Below are 18,603 nucleotides of genomic sequence, written 5' to 3'. Positions count from 1 at the left end.
GACTTCCAAATATCTTATTTCTTGTCTTTTTAACTCACTCATATAGTGGGTGTTCCACTGCATTACCTCTGTTTTTTGCTGGTTATTGGAGTACCGAGATACCCTCACAAACCCTTCCAACTGTTCCTAAATTGTAGGGAGCGAGGCGATGCAGATCTCCTGTAAAGATCATTAAATCATCTGCATATAGCCCAATCTTCGCCCAACCATTACAGACGAAAGGGTGGATATTCAGACATGCCCTTAATTTACATCCCAACGGCTTAATATAAAGGTTAAAGAGCAGGGGGGAAGGGGGCATCCCTGCCGAGTCCCCCTGCTGATGTTTATTGACATAGTAAGGTTTTCATTCATCTAGACCTTGGCAGAGGGGTTTTTATAAAGGGCCCTAACTGCTGCTAGGAAGACCTCTCTTAATTAAAGTGTTGGATCATTTTGTATAGGAAACGACAACTGACCCTATCAAAGGCCTTTGTTACATCAAAAGTCATTACTGCAAAATTCTCTTGCCATGTCAATTGCACCTATCGAGTAATGGTTTAACTCATGAAGCTGTCTCCCCTTAATAAAACCTTTTTGATCAGTGTGGATTAAAGTTCCCACCACCTTATCCAGTTGTTTTTTTAAGATCTGGGTATATATTTTGTAATCACTGTTAAGAAGGGAAATAGGTATGTAGGATTTACAGTACCTCGGATTCCTATTTTGTTTAAGGAGTATAGTTATGGCAGCAACATCCCAGGATGGCGGGAGAGATGTATGATCTGATGCGGAAAGACCCCTCTCCTTTCTTATATGTCCCTACTTTAAGGGTGCCAGCAGGGATTTTCTCCTTAATTGAATACAACTTGAAATTCACCAAGATCCTTCTCAGGTTTTTCTTCCCAGGTCTCTTGGAGAACGGGTCTCTGTGAACTCTCTGGATATCATCTTCTAAACTCTGTTCCTCTATATCCATGTTAAATTATTTGAGGAGGCTGATGGTAAAGCTTCTAATATCTTCTCCCTCAAGACCTTCCGGGACATTCAAAATCATGATGTTATTTCTCCTGGCACTGTTTTCGAAAGCTTCTAATTCATCCCGAAGTTCTCTGTCGCTGTTCCCCAAATTCGAAATCTTGTTCTTATTAGTATCAACTTGTTTAGAAAGATCTTCAAAAGACACCTCCATTGCCCCAACTATTCCAATAAATTGTTGATCTTATCTTCCAGCACCTCACATGCACCCTGGAACTTTTGTTGGTTTAGCTCGGAGGCTGCAAACTTTTCCCTAATCTCCGTTAACAGGGTAGATAGAAGTTTCTCTGTGGGGGACTGTTCCATCAGGCCAACCGTTACAGTGGACACTTCTCTTTGGTCAAGAGTCTGACTCAAAGTGTTCTCAGACCTAGTGTTACTGTGAGCCAGTACCCCATTCTCTGCTGCTGTTACCAGGGGGCTGAACCTATTTTCTAAGCGAAAAGTGTTTCTCCCATTCCCACTGGTGGTAGCACTCGCCATAGCTCTCACAGACCTACTAATTTCAGGACTATATGCACAGAAGAAGGGCAGGCAACTGTAGTAATAGGGCCAGGTTGGACTGTTTGAGCTTGGACCTGGAAGTAGAAACAGAGTGAAGGTGTAATTGTAACACTTTCAGGTTTATTTTTAGGCTGCCTTCTTCCTGTAGTCAGAGATATTTTATCCACGAGTGGCCTTTTAATCAATAGGGTGGGGGGGTGGAGGCGAGCGCGAGAAGGCCTGGTATCTAGATTCTTCTGGGGAACTAAAAGGGGGTTCTCTTTTAAGGAGGTTTGCCCTTTACCCCAGATGTCCCAACTTCTCAGGGTGTACCTGTTTATACAACAGGCAGAGGCCTCACTTGATTCCTTCCTCTTCACAATTCCCCTTCATTTTTGTTACCGGGGTCATCAGGGGGCTTTATGCAGCATTCTCCACTCGAACCTTTCTGGGTTCGCCGTGGAGAGATAGCCGCTGCCTGGGCAGGCAAGCACAATTCCAGGTGCAGACTACTGTCCCGCTGCTCCAGCTGCCCTGGAAGCCAATCCTCGCCTTGGTGTGCCGGCCCCTGCCAAGCCGCGCTGCCTCCTCTGCCCACACACTGCTTTGCACGTGCCCCGCCGTTGCAAGGCAGCGAAGAGCACACGATCCTCACGGGAACCGTGGAGCCGTAGGGAGTTAGCAGCTTTACTCCGTCGCTATGCTACTGTGGAGATCCCTGGCAGAGGTAGTCTTCGTGTATTTCACCGAGTGCATGAGAGAGCTCGCGACCTGCACTAACTGACGGCCGCCATGTTCCCCTGTACAAAAGGTATTGTCTCTTGACCAGGCTAACAAACTTGTTAAGAGATCTAAATTTTGGAAACTCTGGGATGACTGGTTTAAGTCATATGTTTCCAATTTAACACACTGAGTATTGAAACTCTTCTTCCCCTTTTCCCCCTTTTTTCTTTTCTTTCTTTCTTTCTTTTTCTCCTCAGTTTCTTGTATGTTGCATGTTCTTGTTACCTTGAAAACCTACGGTCCAATGATTAGCGATATGCTACACAGGTTGCACCAGTTCCGGGGTCACCTACTCTGCACCTGTACAGAGGAGTCAGCCCTACCTACTAAGCAGGAGGCCTTCGTTTGACCCCGGATGCTCCTACAAGCCTCCCTTGTGGAGAGACCGGGTGTTCCTTGCCTCAGTCGGTTTGACTTTTCTGATACCAGAGCATAATTTTGACAAATGAGTACTAGAAAAAAAAACAGTGCACCTGCTGATATTGCAGTTCGATTTCAAGACTGCATGGGCCATATAGGAAAGTGGATGCAGGGCAAACAACTGTCTATAATTCAATTTGTCAAAAACTGAAGTTATGCTCTTTGGGAATTCATCTTCAAACAAAGTGAAAAATCTTGATGTCCTCTTTGATACCAATCTATAATTTGAAACCCAGATCAACCAATCATATCCGCCTGCTTCTTCATTCTTGAAATACTGAAGAATTTGCTTCCTTTTATCCCTTTTAATTTAAGAAAAACAGTGTTCATGGCACTTATTGCATCCAGGCTTGACTGCTTAAATGTCTTATTGACCAGTGCGAGTAAGCGCAGCATTCATAAATTTCAGGCTGTCCAGAATGCAGCAGCTAGAGTCCTGTTTGGGCTCACACGCTATGACCTGGTCTCTAAGGCTCTCACACAACTACACTGGCTGCCTATAGTCAAGCGTACTCAATGTAAGGACCTAAGCATAGCCTTTAAAGCTCTGTATGGCCTTGGTCTGTAGCAGTTGTCACAATATTTTAAACCTTAAATCCTGGCTAGACCTCTCAGGTCCTCGGATTGTGGAAATATGATCGTCTCTAGGGTGCTTAAAGTAAAATGGGGAGGTAAAATCTCCAAGCCCATACCACCACCAAGCTTTGGAACTCCTTGCCTCTAACTTTTTTAAAAAGAAACCCATCTACTTAAATTTGGAAAAGGACTGTAAACCTGGCCTTTTTAATGGTTATTCCATCATAATATTTGAAAACCACTAGTCTGAAGCAGTTCTTTAAGGCTAACTAGGAAAATGTGACCTTAGACTCGCAATTCCATACATCCTTCCATCGATCACGGAGTGGTTTAAAAAATAATCTTATAAAGTCTGGTTCAATATCGGGAGTATTGCACAGTTTATTGCCCACATCAGGTTTAGAGCACTCTAGTTACATAAAATGTCTTATTTCCTTTTTTTAAGAGGTTCCTGATAGATTACATATTATGTTTTGCCACATAAGCTAGACGATTAAGCCTGTGCATCTTTAGCTAGAAAATTGAAAGTACTTTGAACATGTTCTACAGCCTCTAGAAATTCGTCTTCCCGAAAATCTATATAAGCTCCCAAAACAAAAGGCTCCCAAAACTTATCTGGGGCATAATAATGCACATTAGCATACTCATCAGCAAAATATAAGCTTTACTCGTCATATCCCGTTTCTTCGCCTGTGGAGCAGGGGCACATTTTGCTGCTGTTCTTTTGAACACCTTTCTCTAATTGACCATTAAATAACAAATTTTTAACTGAACTTTTTTGAAGCAGGAAAGTGCTTTCCCTGACATGAGGACTTTAATGGTGTTCGAATTTTCTTATATACTTACTCGAAAGCATATCATCATCCTCTGGGTGGCTCTTCAGATGTCTTATTTCCATTGAGTTATTCCCTTTTTTCATCATCAAGCTTTATAAAGGCATTAGAAGCTTCTTTAAGTGCGAAATGAGTTTCCTCAGAGTTAACAATGCTTCAGGCAGATTCAGGGATGTGCCAGTTAACTTGTGTGACGCAAAAATAGCCTTGCGCCACCATTGATGCGCCGCATTTACAATGCGGTGCATCGTAGCGCTAGGATACACAGATGCGTAACGCATCTTGTCGGCATTAGAGCAGTGCATTGCTGGAGTCGTGTCAAGCAGGCGCAAGGTTTTGATACAGTGGCGTCGTAAAAGTTACGTTAAGAGTTCTCTGTGTCACTTTACGAGGCTTCCTTGTGACGGAACGCCCACCTTGCATACATTATACCTGACGCAGGTATAATATAGCGCAGGGCTTTACAATGTGACCTATCTCTCTAGATGGGTCACGATGTAAATATGTCGCATAGTGGCACATTGTTTACGTCGCCGCTACGTTATAGAAGTGAGGCAACAGCGGCATAAAGTCGGCACAATGGGCTTGTAAATCTGCCCCTTCGGCTCTGCCTCCTGCTTTTACCAATTCTGTACCAGATAGGACCTTGATCTCATAGCATTATCAGACATAATTACAAATACTCCTGAATGGTAATTCTAAAACACTCTTAATTTTGTCATAGCCCAAAATACGAGACAGCCAGCACCATTGAACGATAAGGAAAGTATTGAATATTTTGTTTACAAGCCCCTGCAAAAATACCAGCATTCAAATTTTCAAAATGTATTATACAAAATGGCTGACACATTCTAGTTTCATAAAAACGGCCAATAACTCTTGAAAACCATACTATGCTGCAAAAACACACAAGCTAAAATTGCCTCAGTTTCCTCACAAGATCTCACACTTAACAACACCTTCCTACATAAAAACTAAGCACAAGCCGAAAACCTCACTGTTGCAGACTACAACCTCGCAGGATGCAACGCCCTTGAAGGTGCCCGCCCCAACTGCCAGCGGGAGATGCAACCTGGAGAACCTAAGAATGTTCCCCTCCATGCACAAGACTTTCCTATGAAAACTAGTACACAATGGCAGCACATAGGTTCTCTACACAATTCGCTGAGCACAAACACGACCACAGAAAAATGGTTAATGTAAAAACAAATGGTAAACCTATTTATGTATACTATATAACATCAAAAACGTAGCCAAGCACAAAATAGCCACTGAAATTCAAAAACTTACCACACCTACAAAACTTTTTTTGTAGAAGATACAAAAACATACCGAAAATGTCAGAAATCCAGGAACTCAATACTACCATCTTCTTGTTTGTAGGGCACCCAGAAGATGTAGTCAATTAAGGTATCTGTCTTCACGATGGAAACACAACTGATGGGGAAGTGTTGCAGGGGTATAATCAGTCTTTTCTGGGTCTTCATTGTAGCTTGATGCCCTGCATCCCTACATGCATGTCCGCCTATTCCACGAACACAAGTGCTCCATCACGCAGGCAATGAAAACATGGTGGAGCACACAAACGTATTCCCCGGATTACACCAGACCGGTCAGTAGCCTCCTGTGGTGCCGATCGGACCTCACTTGACGTCCCTATTGATCATTCCATAAGGGGAAAAAAGGCAACAGCAGGATTTGGCAGGATTCACTCAGTTGAGATCGGCTGGGCTCTTGGATGTACATTTATATCTTTTGACAGTGCTAGAGCTGGGTCCATGTGTGGCATGCAGGTCTTACAAGTATCTCTTAATTCTTTTGTCACGTAGACAGCTGGCTTCTGAAAGATCCTGCCACCGGGTTATGGATATTGCTATCTGTTCTACCCAAAGTTTGCAAATCTATAGATGGTCACTTCTGACAAATGCAAAACTATTTGTAGGTTGCAGGATGGCTCAGTGTGATGTACACTCCCTTTTAAAATTATTGTTAATCTTTAGGTTGCTATGTTGGGCAGACTATCCTTCTCAGTTATGGTAATGGCAACATCCATACACTTTTGTCATGGACTGTTCCATAGAAATATATTTGTAGTAGTTAGAGCGATTCAAAGGGTATTAATATGTGGACGATGCCCAAGAAACAAATATCTTTCACAGGTAAGTTATTTCACTTTTTTGCAGATGGAATATAGTGTCAGAATTTTAAGGAGCTCTTACGTGATATTTAAAAAGATCCATCCATAGAGATATTGGTTTAATCATGAATTGTTTCCTATGGTGCAGAAATCACACTTATCCGAATGGATCGGAAGTAAATTGTCTCCTCTTGGATCACTTCCAATCTGGTCGACCATCCTAATTTCATCGATAATTGTTACCACGATCACCGAAGTTGCCAGCAATCCTGCGACCATCACCATATTTCTGCCGATATTAGCTCCTTTGGTAAGTGAATGCCTCTAAGTTCTGCCTATTTCCGTGAGAGACTTTAATTAAAAAAATAAATGTACAACAGGTGGTCTGGTTAACAATGTATTACAGATTTGATTTGGATCAGAAAATAATAGGAATTTGTCTAGGAACCATTTTTTAATCCAGCTCAGCTTGCTTCAGTGGACAATGGCATGCCTAAGAAAAACCCTATATAAATGTGTTATAAAAACCAAAGTAAAGTTATTTTATTTATTTAAGTATCGATTTCATAGAGAACATGATTGCCGAAAGACGTCCTGGCACTGAGTAGAAAGGTAAATCATCAAACTATGAGAGTTTTGTTGGATTTCGGCATGTACCAATGTGCTATGTAGAAAAATGGCTTGATGAAGTGTAGCTCACTGGTTAGAGGAGGCATACCCTGAAGCAGAGGTCAGACCTGGGACCAGGGTTCGATTCCCGACGCGGCAGGGTCTGGAGCCCAATTGTCCATGGACTTGATAATTCTTGCTTCGGTGCCTTCTCTAAGCATGAGTTCACACTATGCAGCTCTGGGCAACAAGCTTGCTTAATCTCCACAACGGCCCCTCGCGGCGGGATGCCTGGCTTTCACCTTGGGGATGCCCAGTACGGGTTATCTCACAGGGAAAAACCAGGACAGGTTCCCAATGCAAGCGCCGAGATGCCCAAGGGTAATTTGAGCGCTATATAAGACCGCACATACATACATACATACATGATCTAGGAGGACCTTTATAGGGCACCATAGATCACATTTTAAGCCTTTACTCACTCACACTGGGAATGTATACCTATAACATTGAACCTAAATAAGGGCCAGGAAATTAATAAATTTGTTTTAATCTTAGGACATGTTACCACGTGTCCTGGAGTTGCTCAGACATATCATTCCTTAGATCTCTTCTAGTGTTCCAATGCCTATGAATGAATTAAAAAGCGATTTCGATTTTTGCAGAGAGGGTTGGTTGAGCATACACATTTGAGTTCAATGTCTATCTCTCACATGTGACATCAATTCAGAAAAGAATCTCATTAAATACACAGCTGATGTACCCTATCACCTTCAGTGGTGCAGGGCAGCAGCAGGCCACCTGGTCACCTGATCAGCTATCACGAATCCAAACTCACCTGTAGATTGGCTCCCTATTATTTGGCAATAAATTAAAGTGAAAGAAAACAAAGAGAAAAGGAAAAGACATTGATTACATTTCTCGCCTTGTAAGGAGGGTCAGGGCTGGAAAAATACGTATCAGAAGGGTGGGTTTTCTGGTGCCTTGGCCTCGGTGGGCCTGCGGGGCACAGGTCTCCAGAATAGAGGTTTCTGAAGGTGCAGCCAGCTGAGGCTCCAATTGTCGGACACCTAGTCGATTTAAGGCCTGCCGAAGAGGCAGGGAAACAAGGCTTTGGGGGATTCTAGGCTGCCAAATTCCACCCCACCCCACTGTTCATGCCCCCCAAAGCCACCACTCTTCATGATCAACTTTCCGTTTAAGACACTGACGACACTGGCCAGCATGGTCAATGTGAAACACTGAAGAATTTAATTTCAAGAATGACTGCTCCCGCTAACCAGGATCAGCTTCCCACATAGGATTCTCAAAGCTCTGCTTGCCAGGATCAACTGCCTGTGTAAGACACTGAAGAAAAGACTCTCTACTGTACTGCAATTGTAAGGCAAGAGAGACAATAGTGTGGAAAACGTGGCATTGGCCCTAATGCAAGCAAGGAATATGGGACCCCCCTACTATCCTCTTGTCGGTAGTAAAAAATACCGATTGTAGGGGAAGCAGTTGGTCCATCAGATCCCCACGCCCTGGTTCCAGTGCGCCTGAGGCACTATTGTTTACATTACTCACAGGCAATTCTCATAGTTACAATGGGCTCTAATGTAGCCATGTTGGGGTGGGTGGGTGTTAAAATTCAGTCAGCGACTTTTGTGTCGCAAAACATCAGGGGACAAAGATTGGGCCACCCGGTGCCAGCCCACTTGTAAAGGACCTTACTCTGCCCCCTCCCCTTAGTCGAATACCCCATGAGCATTTCTGGTCATACAGCATTTCCTCGGGCCCCCCCCCCTCCACGGTGGAGACTAATAACGCCCACGCACAAATGGCAATGGGCTCAAACATATTACTCTGATTAATCCTTCCTCAACCAATTGCGAACTAATATAAGCTTAGGGTGTATCCTGAGATCCCTTACTCTACTGCCAAAGCCCTTTTCATTGAATACTTCTGTTTAGGGGAAGATCCATAAGAATACCCAACCCTCCCCACTTCCTGTTTTCTTTTGGTGCCTTTCCTGGATCCATTGTCAGGGCCAGACATTGCAGTGGCACGTCAGTTCCGGCAGTGCGAGTGCTAGTCATAGAGTTGCCCGGCTTTTCTTTGGCGGTGCATTTAGGCACACGTTTCACCAGGTGTGTGGGTTATTTCCGTAAAAAGACTGTCACCTGGGGAGATCGATGTTTCACTAACACCGCAGCCAGACTTTGGAACACTCTTCCATTGGTGATTAGATCTACACCCACATTGTTCCAATTCAGGAAATTGTTGAAAACCTGGCTTTTTGACCAGTAGATGTTGTACCTCATTATTTTTTAATTCGCTTCCGTCATCAGGGAGGCATTAGCTGAGTTATAGCGCCAAGACGCCCACGGGCATACGTTGCGCTTTATAAATTTTAAAATAAATAAATAAAAAGCGGGATGATTTCATCTTCCAAGTTGTGGTTCTTTGTTCAGCGGTGTGGGGACCCGCTTTAGCATTTTGAAACATATGGGGTTTTTCCGTCGTTTTCGTCGGAATACCCAGAATAGTTTATTTAAAATAAAACACATAGTACAAGAATTGGGAAAGAGGTCACGGTTATGGAATCCGAGTGGACCACAGCACCTCGTAGTCACCATCCAACAATAGCCTCCTGTGTTGCCTCCTGCTCAGAGATGCATTACGAATTTACGACCTTTGCATCTTTTTGATTGATTGAAAGCTATTTTTAACCATTTCAATTTAGAGCACACATGGACAGGGGTATCAGAAGAGACACCGCAGGCCATTTGACCTTCACTTTGACTTACACACACATGCTTACACATACTAACACATTCACACACTCTCGCGCACATAAACAGACTCTCACCTGCTAGCATGCACACAACATATATTTAACAGTAGTTTTTACTTACTTTAGCTTCCAGGTAGTGTCATATTCCAGCTAATGTACTGTTCTGCTTGGGTTTTCGGATCGGGTGGAACCCGCTCTACAGAGCCCTTCTGACCCAAAACAGAACGTTACCCCTTCCCTAGGGTCTTTTTACACCCAAATAACCACATATATACGTACCACCTAAGGACAGGGAATTCCTATTATATACCTCACAGCCTCGCAATCTCAGCAACCACAGTCTCGCGGCCTTAGGCAGACCCAGAATCTCCTACCCATTCGGCAGCGACACACACACGATCTCGCGACCTCAGTCAGGTCCAGAATCTCCTACCCATTCGGCAGCGACACACAAAGTCTCGCGACCTCAGTCAGGTCCAGAATCTCCTACCCATTCGGCAGCAACACACAAAGTCTCGCGACCTCAGTCAGGTCCAGAATCTCCTACCCATTCGGCAGCGACACACACACGATCTCGCGGCCTCAGTCAGACCCAGAATCTCCTACCCATCCGGTAGCAACACACAAAGTCTCGCGACCTCAGTCAGGTCCAGAATCTCCTACCCATTCGGCAGCGACACACACACGATCTCGCGGCCTCAGTCAGACCCAGAATCTCCTACCCATCCGGTAGCAACACACAAAGTCTCGCGACCTCCGTCAGGTCCAGAATCTCCTACCCATTCGGCAGCGACACACACACGATCTCGCGGCCTCAGTCAGACCCAGAATCTCCTACCTACACGGCAGCCTTAGCACGAGCTCATCCTATTATTACTGCGGTACACAACAGGGGAATCGGGGTTACCATATATCAGATCACACAAAGACTATTAGTTGAGCACAACCTGTTCTCTAGTTCGAGGGGCTTGTTTTCCCCCTCATCCAGTTACCACTTACCTGACCAGGATTAACCTCTGTTCATTTTAAGGCAACTCTAACTAAGGAATAGGCTATCCTCCTATACAAAAGTACACAACACATGCTAACGTACAACAAGCTAAATACTTTATTTAAATGCCACATGCACATTCGCAGAATACATTATATATATAGACAACCTGCAAGGAAAGTGAAAGGTTAAGTTGTATACTCTAAAGAAAAAGGGGTCGACTTCACCTTTATGGTACGTAGCCCGTACTCAATGGTCATCTAGGTTCCCTTCTCGTCTATGCCTCGGCTTAGCCTGGAAGTCACCCCTCTGCAGTTGTGGGTCTGCTCCCTTCTCCCTCTCCGAGTCACTGGAACCTCGTCCTTATCGGCTACTCTCTCCTCTTTGGATTCAAGTTCATCATCAGTCTTCCCTGGAATAAGTAATAGCTCTTCTGCTAACGGCCAGATGCCGCCTATGGTCTAGAAGCAAGTGCCCTTATCTCACTCAGACTTTCACTAATATAGAAGTGCATTCCCTCATGGAAATTTCCAGCTCGAAACCTGCCGCCCACCAAATTCCTGTACCTCCCCGCACCAAGGACACTTTCCCAGCCGGCCGGCCTGATGTAGTGTCTTCGGCATGAAGAAAAATACAATCCTTCGATAAGGGCCGGCCTGAACCGGTTCTCTCCGAGCGAATAACACCTCATAACTAAAACATCCCCCTCCCTCTGGAAAGGTCCCGGGCTGCCGGAGCAGAAAGAAAGATGGAGTCTCTCCCGTTTGAGGCCTACCAGGCCTGAATTCAACACAGCTCCATGAAACAACCTCACTATAGGGCAAATTATCCTCAAGGCTAACGAATCTATTCCCTAGGCTATGTATATAGGCCCTGAGCTAAAGGTAGGAGCACGGGAAGGTGTCACAAGTGTCTAATAGATAGGCCCTACTCACTACTCCAGTCCTTAGACTCGGATGGAAAGAGACTGAAGTCATATGGATTGCTCTGCAACACCGGAAGGCCGGGAAAATCGAGCAGTACATTCCACCCTTGACTTCAGTCTATTATATATATACTAAGTGGAACTAACATCTGTGGAAGAATAATATGAAACAAAACTAACTGATCTATGTCTAGTACCAGATGTGCAGAATTGAAGCAGTGAAGGGATACACTGAATAAAACAACAGATAGAAATTAAAACAACAAGAGCAATCAAAATGCCACCTAATGTGTGGCGTAGCATATTCATGTCTGGCAACCAGTTAAAGAGCCAGTCAAACCAGCTCTGATCAATGTGTTTCCTAACTTCGTTAGTTAGGTCATGCAATTTATCTATGTGTGCACGAATGGATTGTGTATGATCAGATAAGTTAAAACAGCAAAGGCCTTCAAAGTCCGAGCATCCATGTCCATGTTTAAGCAGAAGATAATCAATGGCTGCTCTATTTTGCAAGATGGCTCTACGTTCACCCTGGGCGTCTAATAGTAAGTCAGATAAGACTGTGGAAGTATGATTAATAGATTTGACCATCCAGCAAGCCATTTTCCCAATGGATTTAGCATTATAAACCGCCAAAGCAGGGACACCAATAATTGAAACAGCTAGACTAAGGTATTCAGACTTGGAATATAAATGCAAAGATGAGTCACAATCCTCCTGTAACGTAGTTGTATCTCGGAGCACACGAGAGTTGGCATTTGGATGTGATGAGAACATAAGTAAACTGAGTCTAGTAATGGCACACGGGCCTCCGGAAATGTTCGCAGGGACATAGGGCCAGGAAGTATTACCACATGAGAAAAGCCATCCGGTAGGTAGCAATATTGCACGATAGTGACTGGGAGTAACTACCAAACTATTGCAAGTCATATTGTTCTGAACTGAAACACATGTGGTCGGTGTCCTCTGGAAACACAGAGTTCGTTCATGAGATGTGAGAACAGTGGCGCCTCTTAACTTGAGACGTAGACATTCAGAAATTGCATTAGGATTACATGTGAGGAAAAAGCATAGATCACCTTGTGTAATGTTATACGTAGTTATTTGGGATTGGATGGGAAGTTGCTCATTCGGCAGTTCAGTACATAAAGGACAATATGCATGGGTAGCAAAATCACCCAAAATAATATTCGGACGAGCCTTTGAAACATTAAAGATGCTTATTAACGTCTCCAGCGAGGCGGGGACAGCAACTAGGCACGTCGCTAAGATATCGTGCACAGATCTCATCGGTGTCAAACAGAAGTGAGGGGCATCAGTTACTCTTTTCGCCAGCAGTGTCCAAAAGTTCGATGACGAGTCCCACGCATTGAAGGAACGCAACACTCTGGTTCCCAATTCATCCCGGGTTAATGGGATCCCTTCTCTCTCTCCGAAGTAGACCGAACGGTGTCCAGTACCGACACATCCTGCAGCAACAATCCAAAGAATGATCTGAAAAAGAACCAAACACAGGCATTAATCATTCTCGTAAATAACATTTATTAGCTGGGACAGCTTCCCAGCTATCTTTCCCTGGCCTCATAACCAAAATGGTATTATCCTGACCGGTGGCAATAACCTCTGCTTGTTCAGGGGGATTCTTAGGCGATTGCACCCAAATCTTGGCTCCAGGGTTATCCGTAGAGCCAAAGCCTTTCTGGCCTCGTACAGTTAGCAAAGTTGGGGCAGTGCCTTTCATTATTTCACCACTGAAAACAGGCATAATGAGTAATTGAGCCACTCGGTCGGTGCGGTGTATCAGCAAGTCATTCTCACTGCTATTTAGCAGAAGTACCTTAATCTCTCCCTGATAGTCGCTGTCAATTACCCCTCCAAGTACCTGGATGCCTTTTACAGCCAGCCCCGATCTAGGGGCGATCAATCCAAAATTCCCCGGTGGTATATGAATACCAACACCGGTAGCAATGATGACCCGATTTTTGCTTTCTAGAACGGTGTCATCCATGGCATGCAAATCTAAGCCTGCCGACCCTGGGGTCGCTCTGCATGGAGCCAGAGCTCCGGAAGTAATTTCCCAATACATCACAGTTTCATTGATCACATTAGGCATAGTCTCAACCTGTGGGGGAAACAAACGCATAAGTGGAGATTCAGCATTTAAAAAAGGACGATTATTCAGAATCAATAGTGCTTGGGGTAAAAAGTCTCGCCAATTTTTATACTTGTCATCTGTTAACTTTCGTAACTGATCCTTTAGCAGGCCATTCAATCTCTCCACCAGGCCTGAGGCCTGCGGGTAGTAAGGTATATGAAATATCCATTCGATATTATTTTCCACACAGAATTCCTGTACCAATCTTCCACGGAAATGGGATGCGTTATCAGATTGAATTTGGAATGGCACACCATAATACATCATAATCAATTCTAATGTCTTTATGGTATTCAACTGGGTGGCTTGCTTACATGGAAAAGCTACCAGCAAACCACTATATGTATCGACAATTGTACAAACATATTGACAATTTCTGCTCATGGGAAGGGGTCCAATGTAATCAATCTGCCAAATTTGAGCGGGCAGTTTCCCACGATGTAAATGACCTCTAACAATTTGAGGTACTTTACGCTGTCTGATATGCTGACAGACGGGACAATGTAGAATAACATTTTTGATTAGATCCAGGGGAATATAAATTCCTCTATCAGCAGCCCACCTGCTAGTGGCCTTCTCTCCAAAGTGTCCTGCCTTCTGGTGTGCCCATTTCGCCAATCCCGCAATATCAGGATCTTGTCTGTCCACCACTGCCTCAGCAATTTTAGATTTCTCATCTGCAATATTATGAAAAAATTTGTCAAGAGAGTCTATTGGGGTGTGAGCATCCACATGGAAGATGGTAACAGTACTCTGTGGGAGCATTTCCCAAATCTCTTGCCATAACTCTTTTCCCCATAACTCTTTGGAGTGTAACCTCCAATTATGGGAATGCCAGGTCGGCAACCAAACAGCCAGTCCATTGGCAGTGGACCAGGAATCGGTGAAAATGTGGCATACGCCAGGTAACTCCTGTTTCAAAACTTGGTACACGGCATAGAGCTCGGCAAACTGACTACTCTTCCCTTCACCAGTTGTGCTCAACAGTTTTTGTGTGATCGGATTATAAGACACCGCCTTCCAGTGCCGTGTCGTTCCAATAAACTTTGCTGACCCATCTGTGAACCACACATGGTTCCTGTCCTCGACGGATAAATCATCAAAAGGTCTACCCCACTTGACAGGAGACTCCTGTTCTAAAGGTACGGAACACTCACTCTCAGTCTCAGTCGATGGTGCTTGTGCCACTTGCTCATGTAAAGACGCAACTCCTTTCGGACCCACACGTGCCCTGTCTTGTATGTACCATTTCCATTTAATCACACTCGCCTCCTGAGCATGCCCAATTCGATGAGTTTTTGGTGAACTCAAAACCCACTGCATAATAGGAATTTCAGGACGCAAGAATATGTCATGTCCCAAAGTCAATTGCTCGGTATCCACTAAAGCCCAATAACAAGCAAGTAGCTGCTTCTCAAAGGGTGTATAACGCTCACCAGCATCAGGTAGCTTTTTGGTCCAAAACCCTAATGGTACTTTACACCTGCCTTGTTTCTGCCACAGACTCCAGTTTGCATAAGGGCCTTGCACAGACACATTCAAATCCACATCACCATCACGTACAGGCCAGAGATCCATAGCATGTTGAATTGCCTCTTTCGCCAGACTAAATGCATCTTGCTGTTGCTTACCCCATTCAAATGCATTCTTTTTACGTGTAACTCGGTACAAAGGGGCCAATATTTGACTCAAATGAGGAATATGCTGGCGCCAAAAACCAAATAAACCAATGAAGCTCTGGGCTTCCTTCCTATTCCTCGGAACCGAAAAATCAAGAATCTTCTGTTTAACTTGAGGGATCACCTCGCGGTGTCCCTCATGCCAATTAATACCTAAAAATTTTACAGCTTGAGACGGACCTTGTAATTTGTCCGGATTGATCTTCCAACCTTTCCCACGCAGACACTCAATGACTCTATCTAATTGTGTCTGAACATCCTCTTGTGTTTCGCCTTGGATCAAAACATCATCAATATAATGACATATCTGGATTTTGGGATGAACTGGTACCTCAGTCAAGTGTTCTGCCACCAGCCGGTGACAAATCGTAGGACTATGCACATAGCCCTGAGGAAGACTTCTGAACGTCATCTGACGCCCGTTCCACGTAAAACTGAACTGTTCCTGACACTCAGGGGCAATTGGAATAGAAAAGAAAGCATTAGCAATATCGATGGACGCATACCATGTACCTGGATGCGTTTGGATTCTTTCAATCAGAGTGATAACATCCGGTACTGCAGCAGTCAAAGAGGGCGTGTGTTTGTTCAATTCTCGATAATCAACAGTCATGCGCCAAGAATTATCACTTTTACGCACCGGCCAAACAGGATTATTCCAAGCAGAAGTAACTGGAGTTATAACGCCTGCATCAACCAACTCCTGAATGGTGGTACTAATCTCTTCATGACCACCCGGAATACGATACTGCTTCTGACAAACCACTTTGGTCGCCTGGGGAACTTGTATGGGGGGCATCCTTAAACGACCAACCCGTATAGGTCTGGACGAGATATAATGCGTCGTTCCAAATTGGTAACACCCATCATCAAGATGCAATGTAATTCCCTTCAAAATATCAATTCCAATTATGAATTCTAGAAGTGGCACCACTAATACAGAATATTCCTTTCTAGGGATTCTACCTATTCTCATTTCAAGCAAAGTTTGAACTGCAGGGGTTTCCTTTCCTCCTAATCCGGTAATAGTGAAAGGCTGCCCTGTAAATTTCTTTGATTTTCCATTAATAAGAGTGGCCTCCGCTCCTGTATCAACTAATGCTCGGGCCCTTTGGATATTACGATGTCTCCAAAAAATATCAATATCTACATAGGGTCTATTATCTCTGTGAGCCCATCTGTGTACCGGAGCTTGACCTATTTCCTAGTCATTCTTACTGCATTCTGTGTACCAGGACAAATCAGGATAAAGACTCTCACGTTTCTTAGGTATCGGTACCTCCTGTTCATATCCATCTCTATTACGAAATGGATTCCTGTCCTCTACATTGCACTGCGAATTTCGATCGGCCAAACTGTATCGATCCTCCCTCCTTCTCAATTCAGGGGATTGATCCCTATCATCTCTACGTCTGCTGTAAGCATGATCATTTCTCCCCCTTTCCTTTTCCCCCTCTCTCTCCCTGTCCCGCTCTCGACGAGGGGACAGATCACGTACAGGACGCCGATCATCACGACGATCAAAGCGCCCACGGCGATCATCATCACCGCTACCATCAGAACAACCACGATCACACTCAGTCGTCCGAACACGCCGGGCACCCTCCTTCCGGTCCAAGCCCCGTTTGCGAAACATTTCCCACAAACGAGCAGTAGTCTCACCATCAATATCTTCCCGACGCACACCATCAGCCAAAAGACCAGTAAAGATATCACGTCTAGTAAATTTATATTCACCAGGAGTACGAGTGTCAGACCGAGACTGACGTTCAGGTTTAAACCACTCACCCAACTCACCGAGTTGGCGTACCGACTCCAACACCGTAGATAGTACATTACCAGTCTGGTTAATCAACAAAGTCATCATGACCTGCTTGTAGGCAACAGGAGAAGAGCGAATGATACGATTCCGCACCGAAGAAGTCAACAACCCATCAAGCAACCTGTCAGCAGTGCCCAGAAAAATAGCCGTTTTCATCACTTCCTCCTTAAGACGTTGCGCAGCATCACGCAAGGTATACCACGGCTTGTCATTGACAGGCCAGTCAGATTCAGTAGGATACTTCAAATTGCAACCTTCAGTCGCCAATTGAAGCAAAGAAATTTGACCACCACCATTATAGTTACGAAAATGATCTTGCACAGTAGAATCCAAACTCAAAGAACAAAACTTCAAACAATCGCCAGTATCCAACATAATACCAGCAGCGCCTAGTTCATAAAGGCGCACCATCCACGTGAGCAAAGCCTCACCAGTCCGCTGCCGAAAGCGTTGCAGAATATCACTAATTTCTTGCTGGGTAAAATCTTCCAAACAGTCCAAAGAAACACCCTGCGGAGCATTGGGAGACTGCTGCAACTTCCGACGAAAAACCGGGTGCGCAGAAACAACGGGACGAGCATCACAAGGAGCCCGAGCAGTACGAGTAGAGGGACAGTCAGTGTGAAAAGTATCAATCCCGCCCGAAGAGCGAGCGCAATCACGGGGTGCACCATCAGAGGTGCGAGAAGTAGACTTACTGTCAGGACGGGAACGAGAAAGCTCATGCATAGCACATTCCTCACCCGAGGAACAAGACGTAGTCGAGTCCCAGATATTACCATCCCATTCATCAGGATTCCAATCCAGTCCAGCTTTCGCAACGACCAGACGCACTTTACGCGACGAAACACGACCACGTCTGTTCTTGTACTTATAACGAGCAATCCGCACAGCCGCCCTTTCGGCAACCGTTTGGTAAGTGTCAAGTTTGTCGGAAAGCAACTTATTTTGACACCGCAATAAAGTGTTAGAATTCTGAATCTCAACAAGGTGTGATTCCGCATCCTTAAAAGAGACCTGCAATTTCAGCAACCTCTCATGCAGAATCCGATACGCAGACAGAATAACCCAACCTCTGCGCCCCAAAGCGGGAACCTCCTCACCCTTCAAGACAGGTGCCGTCTGCAAACAAGTAATCACGTCAGCCGGTTCCGCCGACTCCAAAGAAGAATTCCAATTTTCACTCAGACCAGTAGAATCAGCCCACTCTCGGGCCAAGGCACCATAAGGCGTTGAATCCCATCCGGGAATATCAACGGACAATTTAAGAGTAGATTTCGATTTCCTAGAAAACATCGCGAAAAAGAAAGAAAAAGAAACGCAGAGAAAAGAAAGGAAGAGAGAAAGAAAGAGAAAGAAAAAGTATACACGCAAATATACAAAAAAGAAAATCACGC

At 44.6% G+C, this 18,603-nt stretch overlaps 1 protein-coding gene across 1 annotated transcript in view; it reads left to right on the top strand.

The window, feature by feature from the left end:
* SLC13A1 (solute carrier family 13 member 1) overlaps positions 1-18,603 on the top strand; it is a 206,801-nt gene that overhangs the window by 141,540 nt on the left and 46,658 nt on the right. The window contains exon 14 of the mRNA XM_085654191.1: positions 6,398-6,559. Within this exon, the coding sequence (XP_085510317.1) occupies positions 6,398-6,559 (162 nt within the window). The remainder of the gene's footprint in view (positions 1-6,397; positions 6,560-18,603) is intronic.

This window comes from Triturus cristatus, chromosome 4_1, assembly GCF_964204655.1.
Source record: "Triturus cristatus chromosome 4_1, aTriCri1.1, whole genome shotgun sequence".
NCBI classification, from domain to species: domain Eukaryota; kingdom Metazoa; phylum Chordata; class Amphibia; order Caudata; family Salamandridae; genus Triturus; species Triturus cristatus.
The sequence above is the reverse complement of the archived record's forward strand: the minus strand, read 5'-3'. Positions and strand labels throughout refer to the sequence as shown.